Genomic DNA, 22178 nt, shown 5'->3' with positions numbered 1-22178 from the left:
TCATTAAAGCATTATATTTATTTCAAAGTCAGTGATCTAAACAAAGTAAGTGTACAACAGATGTAAAATAGATAAATCATAGCAATGCCCCTTTGTGGAGAGGAGAGAGAGTGCTGATTATTCTACATGTATATTACTAGGACAGTGGTGTATGAATACAGTTGTGCTGCTCCTATAAACATAAGAATATGACCCTACAGGTCTTTTTAATGGTTTGGGCACATCTGAAGGTGCAGCACTGCTAACACGAAACAGGTGCGGATCTAGTCAGCTCCTTGGATGAGGGACGACCAGGGACCCCATGTAAAATAAGGATATAATAACAATTTCTTTTAAACCACCTTGAAACAAACAATCATACCAGCAGTAATTCTGGAATGTCAATGCATTGCCAGCAGTGGTTGAAACTGAATTCACACACACCTTTACTTGAGAGCTTGCTTGCGTAGAGATTAAATTGCATTAGAGCGTATATGCGCGGAGATTAAATGAGAGATATCACGGTGCGTTGTACTGTACACTTTGCTCATCAGACCCTACCCCCCCCATCAGAAACACAGGTGGGACAGGGCCTTTTCAGCTGTGTCACCAAAATCTGAAACAGCCTCTGAAGAGCGATGTCTGCTGGGACCTCTTGCTGCTCATTTTCAGACAAGACTATTTTACTTCAGAAATTTAGATATTAACAGCACTTTAACATTGTGCATTGTTTTAATAATCTGTAAAGTGCCCGGAATATTTGTAAGGCAGATATAATACTGATAATTAAATTAATGATGCCACTTCCTCATCAAGTAAAATAAGATTTTGTATAGTTATAAAAAGCTACTTACAACTCACTGTAAAACTACTGTCTGACTTCAGTCATGGGGTTAGGAAAATAATTGACTAGTTTCATATATATATTTAAAAAGGGCAGACAAAACCTGAATATCATGGGGTCACCTTAATTGCTTTCAAAAAGTCCAATCAACTATAGAGCATTATTTATTGGAAGAGAAAGCTCTTTGTTGATCATTGAAATAAAAGGAGAAATATCTAGTGACTAGCTAGCAGCACTAAGAAATAGTTTGAATTGATCAGATGGGGTTAAGACAACTCCAATTCTTTATCGCCTGCACTGGCAATCAATTTGCATCTCAGTTCAATTTGAAGTGCTTTTGACATTTAAAACCCTACATAGCCTTGGACTGCAATATTTTAAGAATTGCCTCCACACGTACGAATCTGCCTGACAGCCACGATTGGGGGAATTACGGAAGGGTGGTGGCAGAAAAGACCTGGACCTTTTAAATTGTGGTGCCAAGACAGCAACACCCTTCTAAAGGAAGATCATCTGGCACCATCAAACTCCCTGGCACTTTGGCAGACAATGCCATCACTCCTGCTGTGAAAAATATTCCCAGAGGTGCATTCTCCTACAGTCCCCCCCCCCTTGACTACATCACTGAAACAAAGCCTTCCCTTTACTAGTGAACATCTTCTGGTATCGCTCTTTGAACTTTGATTGCTGTTGTTGCATCTTCTATTTGTATATTTCACACCATTCACGTCTTTGGTAATAACATTTTACTCAACATTCTAAATGTTGTGTTTTGTTTACAACCTTGAGTGTTTGGGGGGTTGCTTTTTTTAACTTGTAGCTAGAAATGCAGAAGATAATCACTCTCATTAATTTGCAAAGAATATTAAACTTACACTAAATATATATCACAGAAACACAGAAACAAACGCATACCGTAACTTCAAAGTCAGGTCCCAGCAGTTTTTCCCACTTGGATTTTAATTTGTTTTCTGGCAATTCTGGAGCTTTCCCTAGATGCAACAATTAAAATTTAAGACCAGATCTTGAGAAATTCATCCCCCCCATTGCACATTAATAAAGCACCAACATATCTATACCTACATCCATGTACAAGAAGAGTGTTACCCTGGGACAGCAGTGGGGAGGGGGCAATGCACTCCTAGCTTCCCAATGCTGTGCACTGATGCGGGGGGGGGGGGAGGGAGAAGGCAGCATGGAGCTTTGCAGCTGCAAAAATAGCAGCAGGAGCACTGGATTGGTTCCACTGCCATTCCTGCTCCTGCCAAGGTCCCTGCAGTCTTGGCCCTCCCCAATCTGTGTAAGCAGCTGCGACATGCAGTTTTGGTAAGCCAGTAAGCTGGCCGCTGCTAACCCTGCATCCAGGAAAACTGTAGAATTCTGCCCTGTAGAGCAGAACATTGCAGGAGAACAAAGCATCATCCAATGCTGTTTGTTTTGCTTCAAAAGTAAGGACAGCAATTGTTGTGTCAATGAGACATGGGCGCTGCATTGTTTCGCTGCATCAGTTGATCATTCTTGGCTGCAAAGTTCAGTTCAATTAACTTAGAAGGACCAGTTGACATTTATAAAAGCTGACTGGGCCATCATTCACTTGCAACAACTCCTCATCAAGGACTACATCAACAGAATGCACTCACGAACTTTATACATTTGGCAGATGTAGCAACATACGGTTCTGGTTGCCTCACCTCAAAAAGGATATTGCATTGATGGGAAACGTGCAGAAAAGAGCAACAAGAATTACACTGGGGAACAATTTTTTTTTTCATTTTCTGTTGCATGAGATTTTTCAGCTATTCTTATATGTTCTTTCAATGCTGATTTCAAATCTGAAATTGATTTTCATGTATGTGCTACAGTTATCTTTCAACTTCCGACTTTTGCCAATATGTCATATTTACACTGGGGATAAGTGGATACTGACACGTTGATCTACCCTAACCACATGGTAATTATTGTTTTGCAAACTTAATTTTTATTTTTATAGTTTTGTAACCTAAATACAGTGGTACCTCGCAAGATGAATGCCTTGCAAGACGAAAAACGCGCAAGACGAAAGAGTTTTCCGTTTTTTGAGTCGTTCTGCAAGACGAATTTCCCTATGGGCTTGCTTCGCAAGACGAAACATCTTGCGAGTTCTTGCGAGTTTGTTTCCTTTTTCTTAAAGCCACTAAGCCGTTAATAGCCGCTAAGCCGCTAATAGCCGTGCTTCGCAAGACGAAAAAACTGCAAGACGAAGAGACTCGCGGAACGGATTAATTTCGTCTTGCGAGGCACCACTGTATTTGTATTTTTCAGATCAGACCATGGCTTCTTCAAGAACAAAACCAACTTCAGATATGAAATCAGCACGTCAAAATTAGGTTAGAACAACTGCAGGTATCAGTGCTACAAAAAATTTGTTTCCCAGTGTTATCAAGAGGTTGGAGCAAATCCATTTTGAGGAAAGGGGACTTTCGGGAGGGGGAAGGTACATAAGGGGAACATGGGGAAGGTGCATAAGGTTATGCATGGTACAGAGAAAATAGACAGATAAACATTTTTCTTCCTCTCCCAAAAAGCTAGAAGCTGTGCCATCCAATGAAGCAGAATGCTGTGAAATTCAGGGCACACAAAATAAAACCTCTTCACACAGCACATAGTTAAAAGTATAGAATTTGCTACTACAAGAGTGATGACCAGCAACTTGGATGGCTTTAAAAAAAGGACTGAACAAATTCATGGAAGAGGCTAGCAACTGATGTGTTCTACCTCCACTGTAAGAGGAAGTACCTCTGAATACCAGTTGCGGAGAATCCTAAAAGGGGAGACCGGGCTCGGTTCAGGTCCTGCTGGCAAGCTGGTCATAGGAATCTGACTGACCAGTGGCGTAGCGTGGGTTGTCAGCACCCGGGGCAAGGCAAGTAATTTGCGCCCCCTAACCCATGGATTTTAGCAGGGGGCAGAGAGCTGCGAGCGCGAGCGCCCCCCCCCAGATGTTGCGCCTGCTGCGGCCGGCCCCCCCTGCACCCCCCACGCTACGCCACTGTGACTGACCACAGTGAGAACAGGGTGATGGACTAGACAGGCCTAGAGTTCTTATTATAAAAGACTTGCTTAGCTTAATCAGGCCAGTGAGCCATGTGAACTTCAGCTTCAGTTCTGAACCAGCCTTCCATGGGAACTTGGCTATCTTGACATTTATATCTTTTCAGCTTTCTTACTAATGCAACCAGAGCGGTATTACAGCCATGTAAGACAATTTGACATGGCTAGACAACATAAAAATGGCTGGCTGCCCTGCATTTAACCCCAGCCAGAAGCTCAGCGTACTTATAAAAAGTTGCTTCCCTAAGTAATATTTAACTTGCAGAAGTCAAAAACTCCCACAGGCAGACAGAAAAGTTCAAGTAACAGTGGCACCAACAGGAGGCTAAGTTTACCGCAAGCTATTTTATTTTATGGCTTATTTTGTTACCATTTGGGACAAGTAACAGGACATTACATATGAGCAGCACTCCATGTTCCTGTAATCCTAATGCATACTGCACTTACTTTAATGCTTTTCCATCTAAAACCACATGCATTATTTTGTTATTTATGTTTTTAAAACATACAATGTCACATTAAATAGAACTACTGCAGGAAAGATCTGTTTGAACAGAAAATCAGCCAGTCTTGTCTTGAGTCTTTAACTTAAGAGAATGGGTTTTGCTTTCATTAGAAACAGAGAACCACCACAGCATGTCAGTGTATAGTGTTTAATGACATCCTAAGATATCAAGGTAGAAGTCATGTATTTGAAAGTAAATCCCACAGAACTCACTTCCAGGCAAAAACACACATAGGGATTGGATTGCATGCATTTCATCTTCACTGATAATCCTTCAAACATTTGAGCAAAGTGTAATTTTGGAGGACTCGCAAATGACACAGGCTAGTTTTACCTTTGCTACCTGGTAAGAATTTATTCAGATGCACTGAGCTTCTAAGACTCCATTGTGCCTTTTGCATGACCCTGAATGTCCAAGATAAATAAACAAAAGATCTCTGCAAGGCCACAGTGAAACTTAAGATTATTTCTTTTACTGAACTATATCAAGATTCTGTATCAAAAATCTTGCATGGGATTCATTTTTATGAAAGCAAGTTCCTTTGAAGGCAGTGTTATCTTTCCTACACAGCCCTATGTAAACTTTTGGAAGAACATGTGTGCAGTTTTATTAAATGAATTGTAAGCTAGCTGCCATTGAAGCTTTGTGTACACAACGCTCTGAAATATGGAAACATATAACTGAAGACATACGGTTGCAAAGTCTCTCTAGGTAAGCATCTTTAAATTGCACTCCTATCTACACTTATGTGGCTTCATGTAGCTCTTAATAAAGCATTGTCTGTAACACCAAGCCTTATGACACCCCGTAAGTCAATGCACATGGAGTTGAACTAGTGTCTCTTTCAACTACATTCTGAATATGGCCAGACAGGAGTTAAACCATTGGAACACCTGTCAAGACTCCCCAACCAGATGCTCTGAAATAATGGTGCAGTCCACTATGGGGTCAGATAACTTTTCTGGACCAGATCTTGGGGTCATTCAGAGAAGCTGAACGGTGGAAGATTCAGGACAGACAAATTGAAGTATTTCTTCACACAGCACATACTTAAACTTTGAAATTTGATCCCACAGGGTGTAGTAATTGCCACCAATTGGATGGCTTCAAAGGGATTTTAGACCTACAGGATCAGAGGCAAAGTGCAGTCTGTGGCACAATGGGTCAGTGCATCTGACTGTTAACCAGAACGTTGGTGGTTCGAGCCCATCCAGGGACAGCTGTGGACAGGATTCCTGCATTGCAGGGGGTTGGACTAGATGATCCTTGGGGTCTCTCCCAATCTCCAATTCTATCATTCTAACCAATGCATCATACTGATGCTCAGGTACTCGGCTAGAACCCAATAAAGGGTTTCATGCAAACATCATATTAAATTATATTTCACTGACTGTACCAACATCATTGTAGCTGTTAGGGCACACCACTGTTTAAATCTATTCAGGAATTTGAATTAAAGCTTAGCACAATCAGACCTAGAGAAAAAACACATTTTATAAAACACACTTTTTACATTAAGTTTGAAAGGCGTTTCTAGAGTTTAGACAGGGCATTAAATTAGGGGCGTTTTAGTTTAGTGCTATTATAATTAAGTGCCTGTCAGCATTTCCAATATAAGTACCTATTTCTGGAATTTAATTTGGCCATTAAATTCTGCTCCAGGGTGAACTTTTATAGACAGTGTTTTAGTATCAACCATGTTTGAAATGAAATGACTGCTTTTAGCTCTCAAGCACGAAAGGTAAGTGAATATATTTACCAGTGTGAAAACACTTTTACATTTCTGTATCCTAAATGGTTTTTAGCTTTCTGTAATAAAATAAAATTTTACGAAATGACAAGCCTACAGATGTAGAATCGCATGCCACAGACCACTTATTTTCTTTTAAAATCATTCCAATCAGCCTGTGAATGCCCCAATATGGTGAAAACTGACGAAGTCATCACAACTTGTCAGCTGCAGCAGAAAACAAGGGTTCCAGCAATTCTGTAACTGCAGCATAATGTGTCTCCTGTACAGATACAAAGCTTCAAAAACAATAGACCCAGTTTTTAATGTGCAACAACAAAAAATATCCTGCTGTTATTAGGCCAAATTAGGCTGCTACTAAAATTAATTGCTCAATATCCCCCTCTATTGACAGTCATTTGTCCTAGTACTACTTAAAGACCATATATGATATGGTTGGCAAACAGAAGGTTAGTGTAGCAAAAGTCTCCTCCAAAGATATATCACTTACCAACTGCATGTCGTTTTTGTTTCCTCTCGTTTTCAGAGTTGTCTTTTTGCTTTAGAAGTTCCTCGTTATCACTATCTACGGTAGTCTCAGTCTCCACAACACCAGCCAAGGATAAGGTTGGCATATTTGGCTGCACTGCAACTGTTCCAAAAGTTTCCAGTCAATTGTGTAATCCAAGGATCGTATGCAAGATGTGTACTTATATAACCTTTTAGATAGCAAGCTCTCTCTACTCTACCTACCAAAATAGTAAAGAAATGGGCTTGTTCACCCCAAGAAGTTCTTAAAAGAGTAGAATTTATTAGAAATTATTTATTCCAGAAATTATTAGAAATTATTGGAATGCTTATGATTGAAAAGAAAAAAATAACATTGCTGTAGGAAAATAAATGGTTCCACAGTAATCAGTACCTTATATTTAGCACAGTAAATATAGTTAGTTGGACCACATTATAGCATTTTGAGAGCTCTGTTGTTTATGTGTTAATTTCTGAAAGGCCCCAAAACTAACAGATTACCAATGATGTTCTCAGTACTGGAGTATGTTGCTTTTGTTGTTTATTACCTACCCTTCACTCCAAGGTACCAGAACAAGTTACAATGTTAAAACACACTATTAAAAGGGTTTAAAATAACTTACAATCACAAAAGAAGGTAGCTCCTAAAAACCCAAAAACTTCCAGTGTCAAAAGACAAGGTAAAGAGTTGTGTCTTCAGCATTTGACGGAAGTTATACAATAAAGCTACTTTGTGGGGAACAAGTTCTGCCACATAGAACACTCTCTCCTGAACCACCACCACCTGAGCTTCTGAGGGCAGAGCAAATACTAAGGGGGCCCCACCACACAGCCAATCTTAGCACCTGAGAGGCTCTGTAGAGAATGAGACTTTCAGGTTTGTAGGGCCCCGAGTTGTTTAGGGCTTTAAATACTCCTAGCCCCTGAGGGCACCTGGGTCTCCAGTGACAGAGTTGAATCCATGAGCATCTCCCAAGCTGCAAACTTGGCTCCTTCGAAGGCAGGCTGCCTCCACACCTCCTGGACACAAGAACTTGGGACACAGAACACCCCTTGCTTTTCAGGATTCAGTTTCAGGTTATTGGCCCACATCCAGCCTATCACCACCTCCAAGTACAGGTCTAACACCTCAATATAAAATGGATTATTGTTATTGATGTTTCTGTTTGTTTGTTCGTTCGTTCTATATGAAAAAATAAAGTTGTGTGTGTGTATAAACTGGCATAATATGATCTGAGTTACTGCTGTAATCTGTAGTAACCGTGGTTACCCTCAAGTGAAGTCCCACATAAAACCTTTAAGAATGTGCTCAGAAGAGTGGAAGAACATGACCAGGATGAACTGGTTCTGCAGGAATGACCAGTCATGTAAATAAGACTATACCACCAGTACAAAAATGCCAAGGTGTTCAGTGAAATAAATGCCAAGGGATTTGCATTGGCTTAGAAGAACATTAGGTATACTTAAAGAAGAGCTTTACCTCTGCCTAAGCCTTTTTCTGAAGAGAAAGCAGGAAACAACGATTTCTTTCGAAGCAACGCCAGGTGTACAATCGGGCCTGTATTTCGCAATGCCTCCACCACCTCTTGGTTGGTATAATTCTGAATGTTGATCCCATCAACCTAATACATAGACATGTATGACACATAAAATTGGTTTCTAAATGGAAATCCATGTCAGAAAGCAAGTTGCTTGAATGATAACACCAATTAAGGCTAATTACAGGGCATTTCTAAAATCCGAAGATGAGCCTGGTTGCTCATATTAAATAACATTACTTAAGCTCAACAGGGCTCCCTATCAACCCAGACACGAAAAAGCATTTTTTTTGTTTATTTATTAAATTTATTTACCACCCTTCATCACAGGGCGGTTCACAACATAATAGAACACAACACAAATTGGTCAGTTGCGAGACTGTGTGCATGAGTGAACACATTCTCAGATTATATGGGATCCTTGCAACTAAGAGTTCTGGATTTTTTAAATATAAGTATAGTGGTATCTCAGGTTACATACACTTCAGGTAACATATGATTCAGGTTACAGACTCTGCTAACCCAGAAATAGTACCTCGGGTTAAGAACTTTGCTTCAGGATGAGAACAGAAATTGTGCTGCGGCCGCGCAGCGGCAGCAGGAGGCCCCATTAGCTAAAGTGGTGCTTCAGATTAAGAACAGTTTCAGGTTAAGAACGGACCTCCGGAACAAATTAAGTACTTAACCTGAGGTACCACTGTACACAGGCAAGGGAGAAGTTGACATCTGTTAGCTTCCCATCTATCTGCATTCCTCTACACCATACTCTATAGCATTTTCCAGAGTCCTTCAACCCCCAGATTAGACTTTCAGGAAACAGCAGTGGAAAGGGGGAGGCAAAAAAAGGTACCTTTCTATAAATATGAGTTCTGTTCCTTTCACAGAAGGAACGTGAGGATCCAAGTCATTATCCTATACTATCACACACACTGCATTTTCTGCAGAAGTGAACTTGCGGTCAGTGGTCATGCCATTTGTATGCAGCTGCCGCCACCAGGGAGTGGTGGGAGGGAGCTGCATGTGACTGATGCAGTCATGTGGACAGCACAGACTACATAGGTCTTGAATGTACTTTGCTGGCAGGGAAGCTTTACATAAGGGAAAAGTCACTTGCATTTGATGGACGGCATGTGAAGGGGATTCTCAGCCAGCAAATAATCTGGAACAGATTATTTTATGCCTAATATTCTCAGATCTTACACCAGTAATGTTCTGCAAAGTATGATTCTACAGCCTGCAAAAATAAGACTTAAACTTACAGCAATAATTCTGTCATGGACTTTTATTTGACCGCTGTGTTCTGCAGCACTGTCAGGTATTATGTTTTTGACAAAAATCCCTGAAGATTCTGCTTAAAGAAAAGAAAAAGAACACTGTTACTTGTTAATTCTGCATTTAGAATGCGTTGAAATTTTACAGATTCCAGGAAAGAGTCCATTTTGTGGGCTTTCCGTAGCAAAAGAGAAAATGTCATATAACTCACCTGTATCAGAAACTCCTGAATAGCCAACAATTGTTATACCAAGACTCTGTCCGTCCTTCTTAGTCAACTGAACTTCATGAATTTCATTTTCCTAGGAAATAAAAGCATGTTTTGAAGCTTGAAGTTTCAGATTATAAACATCTGTATTAAGCACTTTTCCAGCTTCTGCCATGAATTCCCATAACTCATCTCCCAACTGGATGCTTCTTCAGTCCCAGAATCCAAGGGCAATATGCTTTTGCAATCTCAGTCCACAAGAGGTTTGCTCTTTTCATAGCTTCAGTACTGAAATGAATTCTTCTAAAGTGTTCCTGTTGCTCCTACCAGTGGCTGCAGCATATTGTCAAAGGAATGGGACTTAGCTCAGGCCTATGCAATAGTCAAAGGATCCAATACTCTTCCAGGTTTTCAAGGAGCCATGACAAATTCTGACATTTGCTTTTCACACAGGAGTAATTTCAAATATACAATTCCCCAACATGAAATTGAGGTGGCGAACGCAGTAAGGCATTTTGCCACCTTAGAAAGGCACATGAGTTTGTCCAAAGTAGGATACAAAAGGTGAAAATAGCTGTAAAAGAGTGGTTACATACATATATGGGACAATATGATTTAATTTAATGGATAAGCAAGAATGTGATATGTCCAAGATGAGTGAGGGCAAAGATGGAAGAAAATAATCAACCACAAGGCCACACTGCCACTAACAGCTTAGAACAAAGTAATAGCGCAATTCAATTAAAGTAGTTAGATATCTTCTAACTAATCATATATGCAAGGTCCTGGTACTAGGAAACGTCCAACGTGTTGATCCAGAAGACTATCTCAAGGCTACAGCAGCATGGGCACAAAGTCAAGAAGTTATTGATGCCTCTTCCTCCCCCCGGCAGTAAAAATGCAATAAACTGGATGGCGTACAAATTTGCTGCCTGACATGACATCCCAAACCAGCTGCCTCACCCTGGCTCCCTTGAACTTCTCAGTTCACACCGTAAAGCAATCATATTGCATGAAGAGGCTGCAGTGAGTCTCAACAAACTCCATCTCTAGCAAGCAACTTATTTGGGTCCACCACGGAGTTCCTTGAGGTTAAGGTGATTAAGTCAGAAGAATGGCACTGCGGCCGAGATTACACCTTCTCTCCTTTCATCTGAATAATGTTTCATTATTCTCCAGAGGCATCATTAGACTTAAAATGCATTTGGAATCAGAGTACAAAAACTGAAATCACCTCAGCCAGGGCCATCCCCAATATACCAGTATTTTACAGCCCTAAATGGAGCAGCAAGTGATTCTTCCCTAGCCAGGAGGCATGTTCATAGTACCCAAGGCCAACCAGCCAATCTATTTTGGCACCTGAGGCAGAAAACCCCACATGCAGCTTTCCGCATCCCTGACAGTAAAAATCGTCATAATAATGAATGGACAATTAAATAGCAATTTGCTGTCCCTTTCATGACTCCCCAAAGCAGTGGCCTGCTATCTCATTCTGTCTAACTGTGGGGCAGCAGGGCCCACAATACAAACCCATGTTTCTAAGAGCCATGTCCCCAAATATCTCACTGTAGTAGTTGAGAAGGAACAGAAGCAGCAGCAGTGAAAAAACCACACCACAGGGCAGGAGAGAGTTCTCTGAAAATATTCCACGCCTAAAAAGCACAGTAGCAACAGATGGAATACGAGCACAGCTTTGCTTACATTTCAAGACCTCCTGCATACTTTGAGTAGCATTAGTTTATTTTAATTACTCAAAACTGAGAAGGGCTTTTGTTTAAACAAAACACTTTAATGTGACAAAAATTAAAGATTTGTTAAAACCATATTTGTAAGATGCATTTTTAGCAGCAAATGTATTAGTGTAGGCTACAAGGACTCTAGTACATCAATACATTACCCCTGGAACTTAAAACAGAGGGCTGTGTCAAATGCCAAACCTCCTGTTGGATAAATTTCTAAATAAAGGGCTGGATCCAGACTTTATCGTGCTTAGATTAGACCCACTGAAATCAATGGGACACCAGTCCTACATCAGTCATGAGTAACTTAGGTCCCATTTCTTTTAATGGGTCTACTCTCTAAGCATTATGACTAAGTTTGGATCTACTCCTAAAGTCTGAATACCATCTTTTGCATTGTTTTTGGTAGGTGAGGTTAAGCAGCTCTGTTGGGGGGCTGTCAATAGGGGTTAGATCAGTGGTTCCCAACCTTTTTTTGGCCATGCCCACCTAAGCATCTCTAAAATCCTGCCCCCTTCCTGTGACATACAATTCTCATTATTCAAAAAGTGAACTCCTATCCACATGGAGGAAGCCTAAAAGGCCATTCACTGTTAATAACTCATTCTCAAATTGCCCCCCCCCTTAAGAATCAAATTGCCCCCCTGTGGGGCATGTGCCCCACATTGGGAACCATGGGGTTAGATGAATTTAATTAGTCTGATTTTTAACATTTTGTTAACTTTCCCATTTTGTTAACTTTAGATAGGCTATAAACTAAATATATAAGAAGGGTCAGATTTCCCCCCTATGTATATTTATATATACACCTATATATACATAGGTCACAAGTATAATGAGGTATTCAGGTAGAACAGGTTAACCCGCCTACTTCTGTCATCACAAATAGGTTTATAAGATTAACAACAACAAAAAGAAGAGGGAATCTAACAATACTTTAAAGGACATTAAACCTGAGAGAATAAGGATTTTGCCCAACAAATATAAAACAGCCATTATCAGGGCTAGCTGAGCCTCTCAGGGGAAGGCCTTCCCTAACAAGGGCATCCACTTCAAACCAATCGTGTCCAGTTGAGGCAGAAGGAACAGCTCTAGAAAATGAAGGGAGCTCAGCTATAGGGAAGTAGTAAATAATCTTCTGCTCTGTGATAGCAAGAGAGTCTGTGAATTTCTACAGTGAAGGTGAATGATGGTGGAGGTGGTAGTGACTGTTTTTGGAACATTTGCTGAGATGCACCTTGAGAGGGGCAATTATAGCCTTGAAATCTTGTGATCTATGCGGGGTTTTCAATCGTGTATTTGCTGCAGAATGCAACTCGTGGAAGAACTGCAAAGCACAAAGATACTCACCATTCCAAATCGCCTGTCGTGAAAAGGAGACAGCATACCAACAGGCTGGGCTACAGGGGTCGGCGGTGTCACCGTTACTTCACACGTGGGGTCTCTTGCAACAACCATCTTGACACGGTTCCCACAGTTTCGCAACACTTGAGCCACTTGTTCGCTACTCATTCCTTGCACGTTTGTCCCACCAATTTCCAAGATGTGATCACCAGTTCTGAGTCTGCCATCCTTTGAGTAGGAAATATGGCTTTACTTTTGCATAGTTTTAAGATTTGCAACTAAAGTATAATTAGGCACTGCCAAACAATAAATACGTATCCCCCCCATGCCTCCAGACAATGCAAAATGCTTTCAAATGAAACAATGCAGCACCAAATGCTACTTTGAAAAGAAAAAGTCAAATATTAAATATCAAATTTCTTTAAAACCTACTGCACCATCAGCCACTTCTTTGGTTATTTCATAAGGGCAAGGGGGCGGGAATTAAGAAACTACTACAGAAAAATATTTGTAGTTTTGCAACTTCCTATAGAAACTGGTCTATTAAACAGAAAAGCAAATGGAGGGGTTTGGATTTAGTGGTCCTAGAAAAAAGTATCTTAAATGCCACATGCACATTGCAAGACCATTTATTTTTAAGGAATTCTACATACTTTCCACCAAACTATATTTACAAGCAAGATCACTCTTGGGAAAAGTAAATAAATTATAGGAGTGAGTCTTAAAACATCATTTTTTTGCGAGTAAAACGTTTCAGATAATGTCTCAAGACAAAGCACCAAACACAAGTCCATAAACCGCCAGACATGCATGGAGAATTTGACAGAAAAAATCAGATACACTTTCCCCTCATAAGTGAACATTCTGGCTTCTGCAAAGGTTCATAATTCAGATTTAGTGGATATGTCATTTTTCAGACTTTACATGGACTAACAACCATCCACACATGAGCTCCAGAACACCAGAAGAGCTGCTCAGACAAGTATAGAGTGGTTACTTCTGCAAGATGGATACATGCAAGATTTCTTTTTGTCACAGAAGTAGCTGGTGTGATCTCCCATGAGCTGGTCCTCTGATATTACACTGCCCATGTGGAACAGATTGTTTGTGTGAGCAGCTATTTGCCAAAGTAAACTCCCCAAGCAAACAATGTCTCAATATCAGTGCTGGCTCTTCCAGTCAATGGCCTTTTTTCATGTCAAGGCAAGACACAGTATGGCTTCCTGGGACCGTGCTGGCTTCCACTAAGGAGCTCACACCTGCTTTGTTCCTCTCTGGGGGCTTCTTAGCGCAGCATGGAACAGCAGCTAAGCCAAAGTTTTTCTTAGCATGTTGTCTGAACCTGGGATTGTTGCTCAGGTCTCTCCTCCGTAACCACAGGACAAACCTTGGCTACAAATCATGGGTAAGGAGGAAATACCTTAACCACAAACACTGGTTCAGGTGACACACTAAGCCAAACTTTGGCTTGGCTGGCTGGCTGGGTTGGCTAAGGTAAAAAGTCCACGAATGAGCAAAGAAAGTGCAATCCTCTCTTTGGGAGTCAACATGTTCACCCTATGCCATGGTTTGGCTTAGCGTTACGGGTGGATGTGGCCATTATCTCTTCCTCCTTTTCTTTCAAAATTTAACATAATTACTCTCCTTTTTGTACTGTACCCCTATTCTTAGTCACTCAAGACTGCTGCAAATTAAGACAGTATGACATATGCTTTTGGATGCCAAAACATTTTGTTCCTTACAGCAAAACAGGTGTTCCAAAGGCACAAGAGAAAAACATTCATTATAACAGACAGTTTTGTAGAGGGGGCAGAACAGCCAACTTTTAAAATTTCAACTCTTCAATTCTCCCAACTTTCATTTATATTATGAATTGGAACACATCCTATAATCTGTCTCTTTTCCGTACATTAATATTAATAAAATGAAACAGAGCCCTCTTTGTATCCACAAGGTTAGAGGCAGCAAGTTTTAGTCAAAGATGCGTTGAAACGCCAATCCCAAAAGGTGTAGCATCCTTTAGTGCCAGCTGATGGACATGAAAGCACAAGAGGTTCATAATTTCTAAAAAAAATAGACTCAGGGTCTCAATTCCTATCAAGAGGCACAGTCAGCTGACTCCAAAACCCACAGCCTGTAAAGCAACTTGGGTTGTTGCATGAAGATTCACAACTCTGTGATCATGTAGGTACCTTCCTGGCATGATCAAGCTATAGGCAGAAGCACTAACAACTGCCCTGGACTAGAGCCAGGGAGACCTGTATTCTATTTTTTGCCTGATCTACCTCACAGGGTTGTTGTGAAGATAAAAATGATGCAGGGAACTATGTAAGCCACTAAAATTACTTGAAAATGTCATAATTAAATAGTATTCCTATTTGAACTCATATTTATTATTCTGGGAATCTCAAGCATGAACGCTCCAGATTTGCAAAGTCCGGAGAGTTCTGTGTAAGAGAGCTCAAATACAACATAAGTTGTATTAGTTCCATAGGCACCAAAACAAATATGATTCGTTTATAGACATTCTTGCTGCATTCACAAACATCACCAAAACTGAGTTTTGAACAACTGGTAAGCCTCGGCCGCACACATTCACAGCAATATCCCAACCAACTTCCAGTTTCTCAGTAAACTATTGTGTTGTGTACTGCATGCAAATACAGCAAATTAGGTTGATAGAATCAAAATCTGATTGGCTAGGAAACCTCTGTGAATAGAGGGTGAGGGATAGTTATATTTATATTGTAAACCACCCGGTTATCTTTGAAGGGTGGTACAGAAATTTAATTAATATTAATAATAATAGTTAGGAAGACAAATAGGGAGGATGGGAGCAAACTCACTGCTGTTAGTACATGTAGTGATTAACTGAGTTTGGCATAATGCATGAATACAGCTTTGTGTTGCTGTATTGCTAATGGTTAACATATTACTGATCTTTAGATCCAAATGGTGCACATGTTTTCTAAATTCCCCTTCTTACTGTGGTATGCTTGAAAAACCATTCATCTGACTTGGAACACAGACACCGTCAACATTTAAAGTTAGTTATCCTTGCCCAAGCTTTAGTCTTGCTTTTATAGATACTGACTCTTGAGTCTTGAATAATATCAGTCTTCTTTGATCATAATAGGCATGTGGAAATAAAGGCCATGGACTGGAGTGAGCACTTCTGCCCAAATACTGTCCTCTCCCCACAATGGAATGAGCAGCACAGCTAGGATTGTGCTTGCCATTCACTTTGCTAACAGCAGTAGTGAGGAAGAAGTGGAAAGAGATGGGTATAACTCTGCCATCTTTCTCCAGTGTCTAGTGAAAGGAAGTGCAGGTTAAGCTAGGCAAGGGGGTCTCCAACTGGTTGCATCAATCACCCACCACCAGCACCTGCCACTCTTTAAAATACAACACTTTAGCTTGCTTTGAAATTCCAACTATTGGATGTTTTGTTTTAAAGAAGGACACAGTACAAACCAGTTACCTTATCTGCCAGACCTCCAGGAACAACAGTCCTCACCACTACGCCACTTGACTTTCCTCCTACAATTCCGAAACCCAATCCTGAGCCATCGTTAACAAGCTCTACTTCCTCAACATGGCCCCAATTGATCTGGAAGAGGCAGAAGATGAAAGTCTGTTTATCATGATACTTTTTGTGTATGGTTATGCTTTTATATTGTAAGCTGTCCTGTGATCTTTGGATGAAGGGTGGTATAGAAATTTAATAAACATTAAAAAATAAGAATGCACAGCACACAGAAAGTTTATAGAACACAGGAGATAGCATTTGAACTCAACGGGTTACCAGCTAGTTACTTCCTACAAAGCAATTTTATTATTTTTACAACTCCATTTGAAGTTGCAAGGTTGTTCCAAGAGAGTTGCAAGTTGACACATACATCTAGGAATATGTTTTTTTATTGCATATTTAGTTTGATCTACATTATATCTGTGTGGAAGACAAAGACACTAATCATACGGAGTTAAATGCCCCAGTGCAATTTGTCGAACATTGTAAACACTGTACAATGTGTCTTAAGACATTTGTTATTCAAAACTCAATTCTGGCAAAGCTGTAACTTACCATTTCAAGTGAATTAACATCACTTAAGGAGGTTGAAGTCTGACTGCTTCTCTGGGTTGGCTCCCTGGCCACAATCAAATGTAAGGAACCTGTGGCTTGCTGGAGCAATATAATGGCCTGTTGATGGGAAATGTTCTGATCCAACAGGGTGTGATTAATGGCCAGTATTTGGTCATTCTCCTTTAATCTTTGATCCCTTGGATAAAGCAAACAAAATCTTGGAAAGAGCATGGCAGCATCTTCATAACAGGTTTTCAAGGACACAAACACCCCCCGCATATATGCGGTGGGATACAGAACTGCTTTCTCTAATAGTATTGCGGTTGGCTGGTGCAGTATAGTGAGAAAAGCATGAGTTGTCCCTAGTTTGTATCTCACTTGTCCATAAATTCATTAAAGTGAGCACTATATCTCAGTGCCCACCTTCTGAATCACAGGAATCATGATAGGGCTCCTTGGCTGCTCAAATCTAAAATGAATGCTAAACATTATTATCATTATTGGCTCACATGCTTTCATTATACAGAGCCACCCTTGGCAGGCGGCTGTCCATAATGCCCCTGTATTATCTCTGCTTCTAGTGCACTGTGGTGTCCAGTTCACATCCACTAATCTGTGGCAGGCTGGTGGGCAAGATGTCTTGCCTTACAACAAGGCGGTTTGACAAGATAACTCTTGGCTGTCTTACAGCTCTGGGGTCCTGGCAATGCCAATAGTATTTAAGAACAATGGTTTTAAAGAACAGCATAAAGAATGTCATACCCTTTATTCAATTTGTGTTATTTTTATGAGCTTTGACAATATGAAACAAGAATCTCACCTGGCTGCTATGCTTCCTGGCTGAACTTCCTTGACAAAGATACCGGGTTCTCCAAGACTTTGGTTTTTAAGAGCAACCACACTAAAACCAAGGCCTCCATTAAATGGCTTCTCTATTGCAATATTTTCTATTTGCCTGCCCTAATAAATGAAAAATAGAAGCAATTAACTTACAATATTCTATTCATTTATCTTAAAATACACTCCCCCCCCAAAAAAAAAACTAAACAAGCAAAGCCTATTGAGAACCAAATTTCATGTATGGCTTCAACTTGATGTCATTACAAAATAATAACATTACATAGAATAGTGAAATTGACCACTAAACTAGTCCCCTTATCGCTTAGCCTGGACATTGAGGTCCTCCACCGAGGGTCTTCTACTGGTTCTCTCACTGCAAGAAGCAAAGTGACAGGGAACCAGGCAGAGGACCTTCTCAGTAGTGGCACCCTCCCTGTGGAATGCCCACCCTTCAGATGTCAAGAAAATAAGGAATAACACAACTTTTAGAAGACATCTGATGGTAGCCCTGTATCAGGAGTTTTTTTAATGCTTTTATTATGTTTTTAGATAAGCTGCCCAGAGTGGCTGGGAAAACCCAGCCAGATCAGTGGGGTATCAATACTATTATTATCTGTGGTTTTTTTTCATGGGGGTACGCAGGGGTATGCACACCCTAAACATTTTGTCAATCTTTTTAAATTTTGTCAATTTACTATATTTATTTTTCCCAATTTGAACTATAAAATGGTGATTTTCTTGAGTCAAAATGAGAGTACCCCTAAACATTTTTTTAGAAAAAAAGCACTGATGATGATGATGATTACTACACACTTCCTGAGTTTTTACAAAAGGAACACTGAATGCATGCAAGAATCGAAGAAAACGCCACAAATTCAAGGTTTGGCAAGAACCTGCTCAAAAAATACTTAGAACATGAGCTTTCTATTACTTACCATTGTACAATTATAATGCAAACCCCCCCCCCCCGAAAAAAAAATACACTTGCATGCTTAGCTGTACAAATGTAAAACTTAAAAACCAGAAACATTTGGAATTGATGGGATGAGCAATATATATTTAGTTTGCCAATGGTGCTGTGCCATACCTTTGCCATCCTCTGGATTGCCAAATTAAACTCATCAACTCCAGGCTTTGGAACTAGAGGAGTCATCTGATTGTTTTGGTTGCAAGTCATATAAAGGTTTCCATTAGCAAGAGAATTTTGATCAGCGTCAAACACCAGCAAACCTCTCCTGGTAAAATCAAAATCCACTGAACGATTTGGAGGCATGTAAGCGAGCTGTGGATAGCAAGGGAAGACATTAATTTGCACATATAATTGTTTCTCCTGCCAGTCGATTTGTGAGTAAGCGCTTCTTATTTATCTCATGAGTGGCCAAATGTAGGAAAACCTCTAGGAAAACTTCAAATGTTAGGTTCAAGGCACGACAGACGGCAGTTTGACCTCTGATGTTAAACCTTTGTATAACATTAGTAACAAATCACAGAGTGGGGGGCGGGCCTCATGGTCATCTATTTATTATCTATTTTAGTTACTGAATTTTTATCCCACCCTTCCTGCAAAAGGAGCCCAGGGCAGGACCCAACCCCAGACATAGAACATAATTGTCTGAAGGCAATTAGTGAGTGATTTAGTAAATCTATGATAGATTACAATGATGATAAATTTACCATAGAAGTGACAAAAGATCAGCATTCACCCCAAGCAGATACATAGTGTGAAACAACATTGTCAGCGATGAATATTTCATTAATTCATCTCTCAAACATAACCACCAGCATTGCTAAACTTCCCAGTCTTTAACTTACTTGTTCTTTCAGTTGCTTGATTGACTGCTGAAGAGTCAGCATATGATTAAACAAGGGATTCTTGAGTGTATTGTACAGGAAAGCCAGATTATCGATCTGTGAAGTGTCTCCTCTCTCGTGTAGCTTCAATAGCAGACGCTCCAAAATCCGCAGCACCTGCTGCTTATCTGTGGGATTCCATAAAACATCACACATTAAACGCCTGCTTTGAAATATTTATTTGACCAAGAGATCCTTTTCCAGAGATGCCTACCTGCAACAGGATTTTCTGGCATGTTGGCTTATCTGTGCTGCAGTAGTCAAAATAATCTGCATTTTAAAATAAAAGTACAAGTTAAGTTGAGGTCAACATGTTTCTTTGTGGAGCAAAGATGTCTCACACACACACATAATACCTGTAATCATTCTCAAAAGCTGCTTCTTAAAATCCCACATTCAATCCAAATGTTTGGAGATCATAGGGGGATTACTATTGTGATAAATACAGTTTCTTCACTAACAGCACAATCTTAACCATATCCATTAATAAGCAAGACCAATTGAATTCAGTGGAGCTTACTTCCAGACAAGAGGGGTCAGGACTGCAGCCTAAAGCGTTTAAAAGAAAAAAAATCCCCAGCCACTAAACAATACGTATTATCCAATATGCATTATTATTTAGCATAACCCAAACAATGCTGAGAAGAATTATCCATGTGGCTATTTACGGTAGCTTCCTGCTACATATAAACATAAAAGGGACCCAGCAAATTCAAAAATTTACACCCCTGCCATATTCTCCAATTATACGAGTTTAAATTCACATTGGATTACTGTTGGCCTCCCTGCTTTGGCACTCTTCCAAGTGGTGCTACAGCAGTGCCAGCCCTATCATTGGCGGCAGAATGAGGCAGCTGGTTTGGGGTGTCACAAAAAGGCTTCATATGATTATTTAATTTATTACTATTGTATTTTACTACCAGGGAAGGTGAGAGGGGGTTTGGGGGTTGTTCTGCCTTGAGTGGCAAAATAAACTTAACTGGCTATGGCTATTATGTGCATGAAGTACGGGAGGGCACACTTTGCTGTTCTGCCTTAGGCGGCAAATGTCTTGGCAGAGCCAGGCCTGCTGCATCCGATCCTAGCTGCTTATTGCCAAGAGCAGGCAGAGGCAGCAACAGCTTAGGTTCTCTCTCTCTGGACAGACCCACTTGGCCCAGTCTCTTCCACGAAGCTGCCCAAAGGCAGTTCACAAATGACAGGAGATGTGAAGCAGTGCTCACCCTGGGAAGCCCTGCTGGACCTAACCCTCCCTGTGTCACCAGCCATAGAGAAAGGGGCAACTAGAGGAAGGTGCAACACAGAAAGGGTCGACAAGAAAGAGAAGGGGGGCGGAGGCTCCTTACAGCTCCACTTGTTCCCTTTGTCAGGAGCGTGAGACACAACTGCCATCGGCAGGCAACTCTCTGAGCCCAAGAGGGAGAAAGACAACATTGGTGCTGCTGCCAGTGCCCACTGTAGACAGTGGTGCAGCACAGGGAAGATGGGCCCCTTGTCCTCGGAGAGGCACAAAGCTCAAAGCTCAAATTCCACCAGCAGAGGTGGCTGCTAGACCTCAGAAACAGGTGGTGTGAGGTCAGTACAGGTGGGTCCACTCTCCACCTGTGGGTGGCCTCACAAGCCCCACCAGAGAGGCTGTGTAAAGACATGGAGAGGCAGGAACTACTCAAGCAAGGTGCAGCAGCTAGTCAGGGGCCAAGGTGTGGGACCTGTTGCGCCATGACTGAGAGTTACAACCAGGCTGAAAATAGCTTTTCGCAGCTTCTCCTCCACCCTGCCTTAGGTTTTAAGCTGTTTATGTTAAAACTTTAAACAGGACAACTCCCAAAGCGGCCACCACCATGCAATAATCAAAACCCCTCACCACGGCCAAAACAAGGAAGTCCAGTAGGTGTGGAAGCTTGCAGTTAAAATTAGAATTCCAATTTTTTCATTATTATTGTTATTAAATCTTTTTAGCCTTGGATAATTAGAAGGAAAAGCACGAACTGTGAGCAAACTCCACAGAGATTTAAATCCCAGCTCAGGGCTCTGCAAAGCAGCCCAGCCCGAAGTGCGACAAGTGTTTTCGACGAAACTTAGAAACATCCAGGAAGTAAGTGGAGGGCGTCCTGTAAATGCCCCGCCGGTTGCTTTTCCAGCGGCTGCGCGCTGCTTCTCTTTCCCGCAAACGACAGGGGGCGAGGAGAGGGTCGCCTGTTCCTGGACCCCCCTCTTACCTGGTCTCTGAGTGGGGAGGAGAGATCTGCCACGGCTGCCTCTTTCGGATCTTCCACTCGCTCTTACCTGGGCGGAAGCGAGAGCCTGGATTCGAGCCGCCCTCACCTGCAACACAGGAAGCTGGCAGCAAGGGGGAGCCGTGCCTTAGGCAAGGAAACCAACGCCGGGAGAGTCCGGATCAGGAGGGGAAGGGAGGCAGAAAGAGCGGCAGGCAGCAGGCGGCGAGCTTTTGCCCCGCTTGATTTCCACGCGGTGTGAACCAACAAGCCCAAGGGCCGCGGTGAAGGGACTGGGGAAGGCACATAAAGAAGTGGGGGGAGACATAGAAGGAAATAATCCAGGGGTTGAGGGGGCGTGAAAGAGAAGCAAGATGAAGGGGGGATAAGCGAGAGGCACCAGCGCGTCA

At 41.3% G+C, this 22178-nt stretch overlaps 1 protein-coding gene across 7 annotated transcripts in view; it reads right to left on the bottom strand.

The window, feature by feature from the left end:
* The window catches only part of PATJ (PATJ crumbs cell polarity complex component), a 157752-nt gene extending 135862 nt beyond the window's left edge, over positions 1 to 21890 (bottom strand). For 6 of the 7 annotated variants that reach the window (XM_081867110.1, XM_081867108.1, XM_081867114.1 and 3 more), the window contains exons 1-13: positions 21772 to 21890; positions 19767 to 19822; positions 19514 to 19680; positions 18789 to 18983; positions 17682 to 17821; positions 16862 to 17057; positions 16259 to 16387; positions 12784 to 13005; positions 9698 to 9788; positions 9474 to 9565; positions 8157 to 8298; positions 6660 to 6800; positions 1739 to 1815 (exon numbers count right to left, since the gene is read on the bottom strand). In XM_081867110.1, coding sequence (XP_081723236.1) covers positions 1739 to 1815; positions 6660 to 6800; positions 8157 to 8298; positions 9474 to 9565; positions 9698 to 9788; positions 12784 to 13005; positions 16259 to 16387; positions 16862 to 17057; positions 17682 to 17821; positions 18789 to 18983; positions 19514 to 19680; positions 19767 to 19788 — 1614 coding nt within the window. In that variant the 5' untranslated portion in view covers positions 19789 to 19822; positions 21772 to 21890. The remainder of the gene's footprint in view (positions 1 to 1738; positions 1816 to 6659; positions 6801 to 8156; positions 8299 to 9473; positions 9566 to 9697; positions 9789 to 12783; positions 13006 to 16258; positions 16388 to 16861; positions 17058 to 17681; positions 17822 to 18788; positions 18984 to 19513; positions 19681 to 19766; positions 19823 to 21771) is intronic. The other variant, XM_081867109.1, reaches the window with a different exon arrangement.
* Positions 21891 to 22178: the final 288 nt, after the last annotated feature.

This window comes from Podarcis erhardii (assembly GCF_964252035.2).
Source record: "Podarcis erhardii genome assembly, chromosome: 6".
NCBI classification, from domain to species: domain Eukaryota; kingdom Metazoa; phylum Chordata; class Lepidosauria; order Squamata; family Lacertidae; genus Podarcis; species Podarcis erhardii.
Note: the sequence above shows the minus strand (reverse complement) of the source record. Positions and strands in the feature narration are given on the sequence as shown.